The sequence below is a fragment of the Sphaeramia orbicularis genome, chromosome 12 (assembly GCF_902148855.1).
Source record: "Sphaeramia orbicularis chromosome 12, fSphaOr1.1, whole genome shotgun sequence".
Lineage (NCBI taxonomy): Eukaryota > Metazoa > Chordata > Actinopteri > Kurtiformes > Apogonidae > Sphaeramia > Sphaeramia orbicularis.
The window spans coordinates 62,291,462-62,304,713 of record NC_043968.1 but is presented as its reverse complement, the minus strand read 5'-3'; the positions used below and the strand labels follow the sequence as shown (position 1 = coordinate 62,304,713).

General features: G+C 38.1%; 1 protein-coding gene across 1 annotated transcript in view; it reads right to left on the bottom strand.

Moving 5' to 3' along the window:
* lpar1 (lysophosphatidic acid receptor 1) overlaps positions 1–13,252 on the bottom strand; it is a 64,496-nt gene that overhangs the window by 27,609 nt on the left and 23,635 nt on the right. Inside the window, exon 2 of the mRNA XM_030150923.1 lies at positions 4,850–5,605. Within this exon, the coding sequence (XP_030006783.1) occupies positions 4,850–5,588 (739 nt within the window). The 5' untranslated portion in view covers positions 5,589–5,605. The remainder of the gene's footprint in view (positions 1–4,849; positions 5,606–13,252) is intronic.

Below are 13,252 nucleotides of genomic sequence, written 5' to 3'. Positions count from 1 at the left end.
CCTCGTCGATTGTTTATAAAAGTTAAACGCTCACAGCGCTGAGACCAAGCCAGGCCCAAAACCTGATAAAAGAAAATCTTGAGAAATGGTGTGACGCACTTTGTTTAATATCTAAGGGATCCTCTGCTGTTTCTGGATGAAGGCACTTATCAGGAACTGATATGTGTGTGTTTAATTATAGGGATTTTTTGGGGATAGTAGCAAGTGTTATTGTATGACTCAGACTATTTCCTGGTGTAGTATATGGCGGACTATCAACATAAATGCAGAAGCAGCTGCAATGACACAACTTTAAAATTCCACGGAGCTGTTATTCAATGGAAAAACACAGTAAAAGTGAGGTAATGTTGTGTGCTAATGCAGGTTGTGTAGTTTTAACTCATTAAAAATGTAGCTGTTTACAGTTTTCCTGTCACAACACACATGAGTCAGTGCGTTGTACTTTATTTTCAGCCGAAGGGAAGCCATTAAGATTGCCTAAGGCTCCAACATGCTTCATCTTGTCATGGAAGAAGACACTAATGTTGAAAACAAAGCTCTATCCAGTTACCTGCACATTAGATTTATTTACTTATGGTTTGTGGATCTCTCTGCATTCCCACATGGGCAACCTGCAGAATACACTCTGAATGCATTTTCTTCACACTGGAAGCTAAAAGAGTGCATTCATAGTCGTCTGCTGCTTTGAGTTAAGTGTGGAGTAAAGACAACAGAGGCAACAGGATGAGATAACACAGCCCATAACAGACAAATCACATGGAATCCCTTGGTATGTTTTGTCTTGGACCAACACATCCTGCTTCCAGGCACTAAAAAGTAATTTTCCCACAATTCACACTCCTACACACTGAGGATACCACAGTAGCTAACTCTGTATGCACAGCCTATGTACAAACTGTTTTAGTACACACTGAAGAGTTTAGGGAAAGTGGAAAACATGTCATCACTTACTCCTTGGATATAAAACTGTCAGATACAGCTGAGCTCCAGGATAAAATGTTGGAAATTTTGTAAGGAGACAGCCTTGTTACTGCATCAGTAGACGCAACAACAGTGTCACGCTCTTTATTAATATATTAAATAATTTTAAGTCTGCCTTAGGTTGACAACAAAACAAACAAAATCTACCTTTGAGCGCATTGTCAAACTAATACCTCCACCATTTATTTCCACACAACTGGTAGTTTTCTATCTCTGGACTGAGGGTGACCGTTTCGCAATTCTCATGGGGACATGTTGAGGCTTACAAAAATTCCTCCATCATAAATCTAGATTGGAGGAAGAGCAGATAGGCTGGCATGGATGAGCATTCCTACTTATGAGCTCGAGTTCAGTCTGGTAATTATATTAGCACAGCATGGGGTCTGGTAATGTGAAGAAAGCTCTCCCAGCGCACCATTAATCAACATTACAGAGGCCTCTCTTCAATACATTTCAAACAGTTTAACAGAATGTCTTTGCTAAGATGCAGAATAAGCAGTGGACATTCTCCTAATTGAAACCGTTATGTAATGACATTCATTACAGTAATAGTATAATAGATTAGACAAAATAGATAGAATGATAGAGTGTGACAAAATATGATAAATATGGCAAACTATCGCAATATTTAATCTTACAATGGATTATTAATGCTCTCTTGCCACATATATTTTTAAAATTATCATTATTGTTATTATTGTTATTATTGTTATTATTATTATTATTATTAAAATATAGCCGCTATAACCTTCTTTCATCGTTCCTCTTTAGTGAGTCAAGTCACCGTTTTACATGTCATCCAGGGGGCGCTCCTCGCATGAGTGGCTGAAAATTGGGCCGAACTCACAGAAGAAGAAAAAACAAACAACGGCACTAATATAGTGGACTTGAGCAGTGAAATTAAACTGAAAGATGCACCAGTATGTTTAAAGTGTGGACTCACTTTGGCTTTTATAGTGTGGATGTGGACTAAGCTGGATAAGGACTTTGCACTACGTAAGAACTGTCTCACAAAAAAACCATACATGGGCAGAACGACAGACACACTTGGGAGACATGAGATGTCATGTTTTCTGAATGAGTTTAAAATGAGACTGATCTCATGAAACGATGTTGTAAGTCACGCCAGTTCTCAACTTTTAACGTTATTTGTCATTTGATGGCATGTCAATGTATGCCAAGATCTCCGGTTCACATAACCGTAACCCCTAACCCTAACCCTCAGTGTGCGGTATTTTACGCACTGATTCACGTTGAACAGGGGGATAATAACGGTGTGAACATATGCACGTAAAGCTTATAATGGTTACAGATAACATGCCAATTAAAAGTGGTGTGTATATTTACACGAGTCATGATATCATGTTATTTAAAATAGTGTCACTGTTTGTCAGACACCTAAACAAAAAAACTCCTGTTTAGAGTTATGCTGCACTAAAACAGTGTCATTGTTTTTGCTCTGTTGCTGTTTGTACTCTGGTTAAATTATGCTGCAAAATTAAAACTATGAAATTTTTTTTGTTTGTTTTTGTTTCACCCCTTTAAACACACAGATTTATCATAGGTTATTAAGAGCAATATATTGATAATCAAAGTATCACCATATTGAGATATTATTGTTATCATGAGCCATGTATTGCATATTGTATTGTGAGCTACCTTGAGATTCCCAGCCCTACAATCAAGGGATGTGGAGTTTTGAACTGTGCACTGAGAACAATTGGTCTTTTCTAACTGTACTGGAGCTGTTTTTGTATTAGTAATCCTCCAGACCACTAGGGGGTGTCAGTTTCTATTGTGAAATTAGTTTTAGCTGATAGGTAATCAAGGAAGAGTAGTAATTCTTGGCAGCAAGAGAATGGTGAATCATTTCTCATCTCTAGCCCTTTGAGTGGCAATATTAATAAGTTTCTAAGTTTTATGTGATTGTTAGACACTATATTTTTATTATTGAAATAAGTTTAGTATGTTAATTGATATAGATTAGCAGAGTCTAATCTGAGTTCATGTAATGATATTGCTTAGCTATGATTAACCCTGTAATGTGCTTTATATGTGACAATATAAATTTATCTGATATTAGTGGATATTATTTTGATTTGTAGGTTTTGTAGGTACTAAATGCCTCTGTATTTTGTATCTCCTCAGTTTCACTTTTTTTTTTTTTTTTGCATTAAATCCTGTTCCAATACAACATGTGCCTGCTCCTTGGGGGAAATGTTGCAAGAGAGAGTTTAGCTAGCTGTGAATCTCGGTATAGGACATGAGTCACACTGGGTGCAACAGTACACTAGTACTTATTAAGGTTTTACAAATTATGCTCATGCAACTGTTGAGTGTTGATGGTGCAAACTGCAATAGGCTACAATAGTTCAGTTGGGACCGCTGTCATCAAAATAAAGGACTTGGTCGGAAAATGCTAGATTTGGCAGTATGGTTCTGCTCTGGGAGATCCATGACCTTCCACATGCAGACATGGAAAGCCTAAACAGGAAGTGCACACCTTCCTGCTCCTCTATGAGCATAAATGTACAAAGTACTTAATGAGTCAGCTCCTACCTACTTAAGTGCTCTGATAAAGGCTTATGTTACCCCACAACCACTCCACTCATCTTGGCAAAGTCGTCTGGCAGTCCCAACACCTTGCACAAGACAATCCAGGATCTTTTCATGGGTCGTTCCACGCTGGTGGAATGACCTACTGAGCACTACCAGAACAGGGGGTGTCCCTGCCTATCTTCAAGAAGCTCTTGAAGAATCAGCTCTTCAGAGAGCACCTCCTGTCCTAGCACTTTCTTACGCTCCCTACCCCATGCCCTCTATCTCCCTCTATCACCTTCTGCACTTGTCTCCACTTGTGCACCCTCACCCTCCTGGAACCCCCTCTTTTCCGAGCCAGTGGTTTCTTTTCAAGAGTTCCTTTATGTAGCTGAGATTGAGATCAGCTGCTGTCAATCATCAACTGCTATGTGGGCTCAGCTTGATTTCATCAGCCAGCTGAAACAAATCTACTACCTGGTCTTCCTTCACCACTCCAAGAATTGGAAGGTAATTGTTCAAGTTACTTTCCTGTCTCTTTGGTTTCAATTTGGTTTCTTTGGTTTGTCTGGGCAATGTCTCAGCAGAAGTTTAGCTTTTAGCAAACTGCGACCTCTACTAAGAACACTGCTGTGTACTTTTGTGTTGTGTTGTCACAGTATCTAACAGTGTGAGAACCATCTGTTACATGCATTTCATTTCGTCAGTGGTGTGGCTATCACATCTGTCACAACATATATTTCAGATCATTCCTTCTCTGTGGCCATTTCAGGTTTTGTTGCTCATTCCCAAGATATGACACATATTTTCAGCTGAGTGTCATTAAACTGTAGAACCTCACTAATATATTTCGGGGTATTGTTTTTATAAATTCCTCACAGCAGTAGTCTCTGTGTTATTCTTTAAGACACAACAAATGACTTAATAAACCCAGTCAAACACATCAATAATAGGCCTACTCTCAGATGTTTTCAGGAATTACTGCCTGGACTATTTGATCGACCTTTTTCACAGGTTTACAGTGTAAAAATAAGTTGCTGATCTGCTACTTTATGTTGATGTCAAATGAGTTCATCATTCCAGGGACAGCAGCAGCTTGTACTTATCTCTGTTATGTGGTTGACTGTTCATGTCAGTTTGGCGGGGCTCCATAATACACTATACATCCAGCATTTTTCAGTATCACTGTGTCAGATCTCCACAATGTTTTTTTCCATTGAGTCATAAGTTAAACTGACTCTCACAGCATATGTTTTGGGGTCAAACAGTACAAGATTCAAGACTGTCCTGAATGTTTTGGTAGCAAGTAATATATGACGCTTTTGCTTACCTAACACAATCACCACGGTTTTCAGCAGAGACATCATGGTATCCCGGTTGCGTCGTGGTCCAGAACTATGTCTCGACATCCTCATGGTCCTCTGGCGCACATAGACAAAGATGTGGGCATACAGTGTCACCATGACAACAAAAGTCACCAGGTTAAAAACTGCCCAAAAGACCAGGTAGGAGTTGCTGTAAAGTGGTGCCATGTTGGAGCAGGACTTAATGCTACAGATACAGTTCCAACCCACACTGGGAATGGCTCCCATAATTATAGACATGGTCCAGATAATAACAATCACAACCACCACACGGCGGTTGCTCATGCGTGTATGTAGCTGCATTCGGAATACAGTGATGTGGCGTTCAATGGCGATGGCCAGCAGGTTGGCCACAGACGCCGTCAGGCTAGTATCAATCAGGCCTTGGCGCAGCAGCCATGTGGAAACAGTCAGCCGCCTCGTGTTGGGTCCCGTGTTAAACATTAAGTAGAAGTATGCCAGTCCGGCAAAGAAGTCAGCAGCAGCCAAGTTGGCCATCAGGTAGTAGATGGGGAAGTGGAATCTCCTGTTCACGTAGATGGCGATCATCACCAGAAGGTTGGCGAGCATGATGAAGATGCACACGGTGATGCCCAGGCCCATGACTAGTCTGCTGACGGTGTTCCAGTCAGTAGCAAGGTATTTACCACTGCGGTTGTAGAAGAAGGCGATGGTCTCGTTGTAGTAGCACTGCTCCTCATCCATGGTGGTAGTGGTGCTTTCTAAGGGAAAAGGAGTAATGTTAAAATATATATCCAAATGTTTTTAACATTTAGATATATCAGAAGGCTTATTTTAAAAGAATCTGAAACACTGATGATTATCCAAACACAACACCCACACATTAAATACCACAGAAGAACTATATTTCCACAAGATCAATCCCCTTTTTTTCTTTTTTTCTTTTCAACTGGGAACTGAACCATAGCCCAGACGCCAAAGCTGTGATGTTTACAAGACCATAAAAGCTCAATAAATGAGTGATGATAAAGGCAAATTCAAGGACCAGGTATTTCATTTGGGGTTTGGCATTTGTACATGTGATTGCATTACCTTGAATATCAACCCACACATGGCTTTACTCATAAAGACCCAGTGTTACTTTTGTGGCAGTTCCCAAATTACTTTTTCTCTCTTTTTAAGTTTTCATTTGTCACCATTTATTATCATATCATTGTCTGTATTTTTGCATTTTTCTGTGAAAATTGTGTATTTTCCTATATTTAATTTACTGATCATGCAGATGTTCAGTAAAGCTCAGATTAAAGGTGAGGATTATTATATCAGAAAGACAGAAAACTGAAGAAAAAGTGACTTTTTCATCAAAATGTATCATTCATTTAGCATAAATCAAGTTTGCTCACCCACTGTCTTTGATCAAACTCAGTGGGTTTTATTGGTGAATCACTGTTGTTCACTGTAAATCATGTATTTTCCTATATTTAATTTCCTAAACTTAATTTAGATTCTTATAAACACTCAGAGAAAAGATGACAAACTGCATTTTACACCAGTTGTTTACATGAATTGATAGCATTAGTGGATCAACAGGTATTAAATATCTTACATCAGTAGATGCTCTAGGTTGTCAATGGCTGTTTGGGTCTTTTTGGGTTAAAACCAACCCATAAAAAAACAGTTAAGATCATCTACAAAGCCTGTGTGTGGGTGTGAATGTGAGTATGTAGTTTTTTTTGTTTGTATATACATTCAATTCCCATCCTTCTTTGTTCAAGTTACTACTCACATGCCTTGTCAGTTTAACATAGGACTACTTTATGGCAATGAGGTAATCTATATTTTCCACAAAAATACTATATGTTTTTCCCTCACAACATTCTACACAAAGCAGCGCATTAAGATTAACAAAGTGTGGCCTTAAGCTGGTTCCTGAAATATGGAAAATTAAATCCCCTTTGGGTTTACACTCTACTCGATAGTTAATCATTTGTGTGTGTGTGTTTTGCATGCAAAAGCAGGCATCTCTTAACAGGAGCAGAAGCAGGAGTTATAGGTGCGAAAGGTCTACAAGCTATTATTCAACACAAAACTGCATTGTCTACGAGTTAGAGTTTACAACTACATTTCACATCGGTGGTATGTGCAGTGTGTGTGCGTACGTCCACATGAGCTTCATATCACACTGGGGTTTATTCACACAAGCGTAACATGTTTTTACCATCTGGTCAAGTTTTATGAGTGAGCTTGGATTGAAAAATATAACAGAGGACAAAGAGAAAACTAACTAGCCACAGCGGCAACATGATGCTGTGTAAACTCACACACAAACATACGCCCAAACAGCTTTTAAAAACAAAGCTCACAGGAACATGGAGCGTGTGTGTGTTATAAACTGGAGTCCCATGCAGATTCTGGATAGTCCCGTTCACTTACATCTCAGACCGGAAACAGGACCTGGGGGCTAAAAGTACAGAGAGTGTGTCTGTGCTGTGTGGAAGTGGGAGAAACAAAGACAAAGCAAAGACCCAAAGACATGGGATTCATTTGCTCCTGTTCTTTTGGGTTTTTCTATGTCAATTTTTACCAGACTGGTGCCTTCATGTGCAAATATATTCCTTTAACCTGGTGCTTTCCAGAACTTTTTAAAGTTTTCTTCAGATATTCACACTTACTCCACAAGGCAGCATTTACCTTCCATATACTGGACTTAACCTTTAACCCATAATGTACCAAACATCCACCGGCAACCAAAACCATCTACTGATCTAAACTGTTGAATACCTGTTGATCCATTAATCCTATCAATCCATGTAAATAACTGGTGTAAAATACAGTTTGTCATCTTTTCATGGTCATCAGGTATTATCCATTTGGACGTTCAGATGCTCTGTAGTGAACGTGGAAACACCGTCATCTCCTACAACATTGATTCACCAGTAAAACCCATGGACTTGGATCAATGATAGTGGATGGACACAATTGTTTTTACATTCAGTTGATCATATATTTTACTGGAAAAGTCGCTTTTTCTTTAGTTTTGTCTGTTTTTTTTATATAATAACCTTTGAATTTACTCTGTGCTTTAATAACCATCCACATAATCAGTGAATTAAATACAGGAAAATACTTACTTTACACAAAAAAAAATGCAAAAAAAAGAGGATAATATTATAATAAATGGTGATAAATCATTTAAGAAAGGTTAAATCTAGAGCAATATTCATTTAGGAGCTGCCCCAAAAGTAGCACTGGGTCTTTAAAGGTTAAACACCTACAACTGTTTTTGTGGCAATTTCCAAATGGATCTAACCTTTTTATGTGATTCATCACCATTTATTATATTATTATCATATGCATTTTGCATTTTACTGATCATGTAGATGTCCATAAAAGCTATTTGTTGTTGATGCATGTATTTCAGCATATTATTTACCTACACCACTTTATGTACGTTGCCAGTTTCAATTTAACCCTTAAAAGTCTTAGAATTCTTTTTGTGGTAAGTTCCAAATGAATTCATCTACATTTAACCTTCCCCAAGTGATTTATCACAGTTTCTTATAATACATTCCCCTGCATTTGGCATTTTTTTTGGTGAAAATCTCATTGCATTCTGTGATTATGCACAGTGTGGTAACATTTTTTTCTTACTGTATTTAATATACAAATAAACTAAATTAAACTAAGTTGAAAACACATTACAGGCTTTAGGTCAAAGGTCAGCTTTGTGTTGGAAAACCCTCCTGTTTGATTTACCTTCTGGTCAAATCCTTGACATGCTCTTTTAATTCTGTAGTGACTGAGTTAAAAAAAAAAAAAAAAAACTTCAGTTACTGAATCCTCACTTGGAACAACTATCCCAACCTCCACCTTCAAACAATAACATGAAAAATAGGAGATACTCCTGGGAAATGAAGCGGCGCTCAAAGCTATAAAATCATAAGTGTGCCAAAAACATTTTCCAGCTGCTACATCTCAGCGGTAGAAAAAGAGAAGCACAAAATCCCATAAGTAATATACTGTTTGAATGTCCATGAACAAACTAGACATGTTATTTTATATTTGGAGAAATTGTTTCCCTGGTAGCTTAAACCTATAATTTAGTTCTCAACCTTTTATACTATAGCCTAGAGTGCTATTAATCCTAAATTTAGTCCTTTTATTAACCTTTATCTGAGGCAAACACAACCCTTTCTTTCAACTTTACAGTAGACTGGCTAAAAATAAATCCATATAAAATGTTTTTTATGTGCTTTAGCCAAAACAGGAGTGTATTAGGCATGGCAGAGCACCAATAACAATAAAAGAAGATCTAATCAATTAAATAAACCTTATTCTGCTGTATGTTTATATGCACAGTTTCTTAAAGTGGTTTGATAAGAAACTTTATCTGCAACTACGTTTGCTTATAATGGCAGTAAAAATGGTAGAAGAAAAACTGTTGCTACTTTCTGTTTATGTGGAATCATTGCAGATACAGTATGGCTCCAGACAGTCCGAATCGATATGCTTAATTTCTAGTGATTAGTAAGGATGTTGAATATAATTAAAAAATATATAAAAGTGAACGTGTCGTCTTGTCTCTGTGCTCATTAAATTGTTCTACTTTCAACTATTAAAAAATGACATGAAATTATCTGCAGTGTGTTTACAATATAGACCTAGAAAGTTCTACCAAAGATGCCAATGTGTTGGATACAAATTTATTTACACCGACAGTCCGGGGGATCTATGTGACCACTAGAGGGAGTAGTGAGTCACTCTGCTGGCCTCCTATGGTGAGCAAAACTAAAACCATGGGGCCTTTGGCCAAAGTGTCAAAAGTAACTAGATGGGATGAGAACTACGAAGAGACAACTTTTGGAGTCAAAGAAAGTGCTGAAAGCTAGAGGCACTGTTGTTGTTCTCTCCACTGGACCCAGGTCTAAATCAGAATCAGAATCAGAATCAGCTTTATTGGCCAAATATGGGAACACATACAAGGAATTTGGCTTCAGTTTTTACAATGCTCATGACATACAGTTCCGACAGGAACCCAGACAACATGTGGACCTAGACCAGGGGTCAGCAACCCTGGTCCTAGAGAGCCACTATCCTGCATGTTTTAGATGTATCCCTCTTCCAACACACCTGATTCAAATGATAAGCCTATCATCAAGCTCTGCAGAAGCCTGATAACGACCGTCAGGTGTGTTGGAAGAGGGATACATCTAAAACATGCAGGATTGTGGCTCTCTAGGACCAGGGTTGCTGACCCCTGACCTAGAAACAATATAGACAAACAGTCCACTAGAGACAGAGACAACATTTGATTGAGATTTCCAGTGGATTTACAATGTGATATGTACAGAGTGCAAATTGGAGTTTTTATACAGTGAGTGGATGTTTAGATCCAGTAAATTAAAAATATATGTTTATGTATATATTATTTACAGTGGGTTTTATATTGTAATATGTACAGAAAGTGCAAATGAAAATGAATGGAGTTTGATGCTGAAATGGCAGCGTTTCTTCTACACAGGTGAGTTTGATTCTTAGGCTTATGAAGGCATACAGTTATTACCTCCGCCAGGGAGGTTATGGTTTTGCTGGCGTTGGTTTGTCCTTCTGTCTGTCTGTCTGTCTGTCTCTGTCTGTCTGTGTGCAAACTAACTCAAAAAGTTGTGGATGGATTTGGATGAAAATTTTAGGAAATATTGATACTGGCACAAGGAACAAAGGATTAAATTTTGGTGGTGATCGGGGGGGCACTGATCTGCCTTGGCGGAGGTCTGCGCTCTCCGAGTGCTTTTCTACTTATGGGACGTTATTATCTTTGCTAAGTTACTGTTTGTTGATCTACGGTTCAGACTAAACTGTGACTTGTTTGTTTGATTCCAAACAGATCTTTAGTTCAGCTATTGACAACACAAACTGTACAGAAAAAAGAGGTGATTAGTGGTTTTATTGTGGTTGTTTTCTGTCTAAAACAGAGCTAAGCTAACAGAGCTATAATGTAAACTATCAGCTGAAGCAGCCAGTGAGGATTATAAGACAGTGTTATTTTATGCGACAAAATAATCAGCTATGAAACTTGATGTTACTATAATAGAGATGTGTGTACACAATATGCTTTATACTTTATTCGGTGAGTGATACAGTCTGTGAATACATAGCATTAAGTCGCTGGTGGTTTTGGTCCGTGTGAGTTCAGCTTGGAATATCAGTATGATGTTCTAACATGTAAGCCTTTAAATGTTTCATGAGCAGGTTCTGAAAATATCACAGTTTTCTCATGATTCACACACAGCACCTATTTTCCTATTTGTGTTGTTTTTGTCCTAGTTCTATTTCTCTATGGTATTGTTTTATTACTTCAGAAAGCAAATAATGTTTTTTAGTGATCGCCTCTATCCTTGAGAAGCAGAAAGATGGTTGTTAGAAACACTAAAAGGAGGAGCTGAGTGATTGTAGTAGCACTAATGCGAGATAGCGTAGATAAATAGCAAAAGAGGCTCAGTAAATGAAAGTCTATTTATTCTGCTTGTCATCTGTAGTTTATGGCCATTATACGTCTGGAGGGAGCCGTCACCGGGGCATTAGATGCCTGAGGGGAGTCGTCAGTACTAGAAAGTAGAGGAAGTGTCAGTGGCCTCTCAGTGCACATTCCCAACACTTTCATCATGCACTTGGATCCTACAAAGGGAAAGCCTGCCATTGTGTTCACAAGAGTGTGTGTATGTGTGTGTGTGTGCGTGCGTGTGTGTGTGTGTTTGTAACAGTCCGTGGGTGGGTCTTCTACAGCGGGAAAGATTGAGCAAGAAAGTGGGGATTTTACTTTTCTGGGCTCCTGCACCTGGGTGTGAGTGCGCCCTATAAAAGGAAATGACTACGTTGATGAAGACTTTCTGGAGTGTGTGTGTACAATGTGTTGAACCCTGGGCGAACAACATGCTCACTGTTCATGAGTGTGTGTCCGTCTTTATGCCTGTTAGTAATGTGTGATAAAGTCTGGCTCTGTGAAAGGACAGAATATAGTGTGGTTGTGTGTGCGTGTGTGTGTGTGTGCGGCATGTGTGTTTCTAATGAACTGTGAAAGGACCACCCTGCAACCCGTACAAGTGAGGTCATTACTCAAACATCAGCGCCAGTGCGGGATTCGTATATTCATAACACACGCCTAATTAACGTTGACACTTGCCATTTCTGATGGTGTCTTGCCGTTACACTAGATACATGTTTTTTTGATCTTCATGTGCGAACAGCAGCTGAAAGACACACTTGCTCATAAGATAACATACTTCTGCAACTATCAAGGTGCTGAAAAGTTATACCCAAGATGATAAGTCAAAGCTAGCTACCACACAGCGCTCATTTTAACAACAGATGACTGCATTTGTTAAACTGAAAAGCATCCAACCAAGGCCTGCAGTTGTTTGTTTCTTTGACAAAAAACAGAAAAACAGCTGCACCAAATTTCATGAAACTTCAAAGGGCGGGGCATGGGCCAAGGATGAACCAATTTAACCCCAAGAGGCCTAGAAGTACTATTGGTGACTTTCAAATGCACTGTCTTAGCTTTCCTTTGTGAGTTAACACCATTTGTTATTTTAACCTCTGCACTTTTTCCAGTTAAAATCGGGTTTTTTTCCTGTATTTAACTACTAATGATGTAGAAGTTAGAGTGAATTCACAGTCTATTTTGCTTCAGTTTTCTCTATTCTGATATAATTATTATTATTTTTTGACAAATCATACCATTTACTAAAAACATAAAACTATAAGTGTCTACATCCAGTCATATGTCAACCTACATTTGTTTTATTGGTGAATAAATGAAGATGTTTCTACTTTCACTTCAGAGTTTCCAAATGTCTTAACAGATCATATGTTAAGCCATTGAAAACCTGTGAAACTGTATTTCAGCTTAATTATTTTATAGTTATTTATTAACAGAAGTCTATTATTTTTAGTATTTTTGGATAAATGGTTTAAAGTTATTAAACCTTTTGGATCAGTAGATTATTTTGGTTGCTGTCGACTATAAGGGTCTTTGACAGTTGTTTATTTTGTTTTGTGGTTTTTTTGTATGAATAATTTCTTTCCTGCTACTTTTTATTATATTTGAATAGAGCAACTGTAACACACAAAAAATTCTCCCTGGGATTAATAAAGTATTCTGATTCTGATATTGGTTCCCACTCCACTGTGGATCAATTAACCCATAAAGACCCAAACATCCATCACCAACCAAAATCATCTGCAGATCTAAACTGTTTAATACCTGTTGATCCATTAATCCTATCAATACATGTAAGTTATTGGTGTAAAATACAGTTTATCATCTTTTCATGATCATCAGATATGACCCATTTGGACGTTCAGAGGCTCTGTAGTGAACATAGAAACACTGTCATCTTCGACAGTAA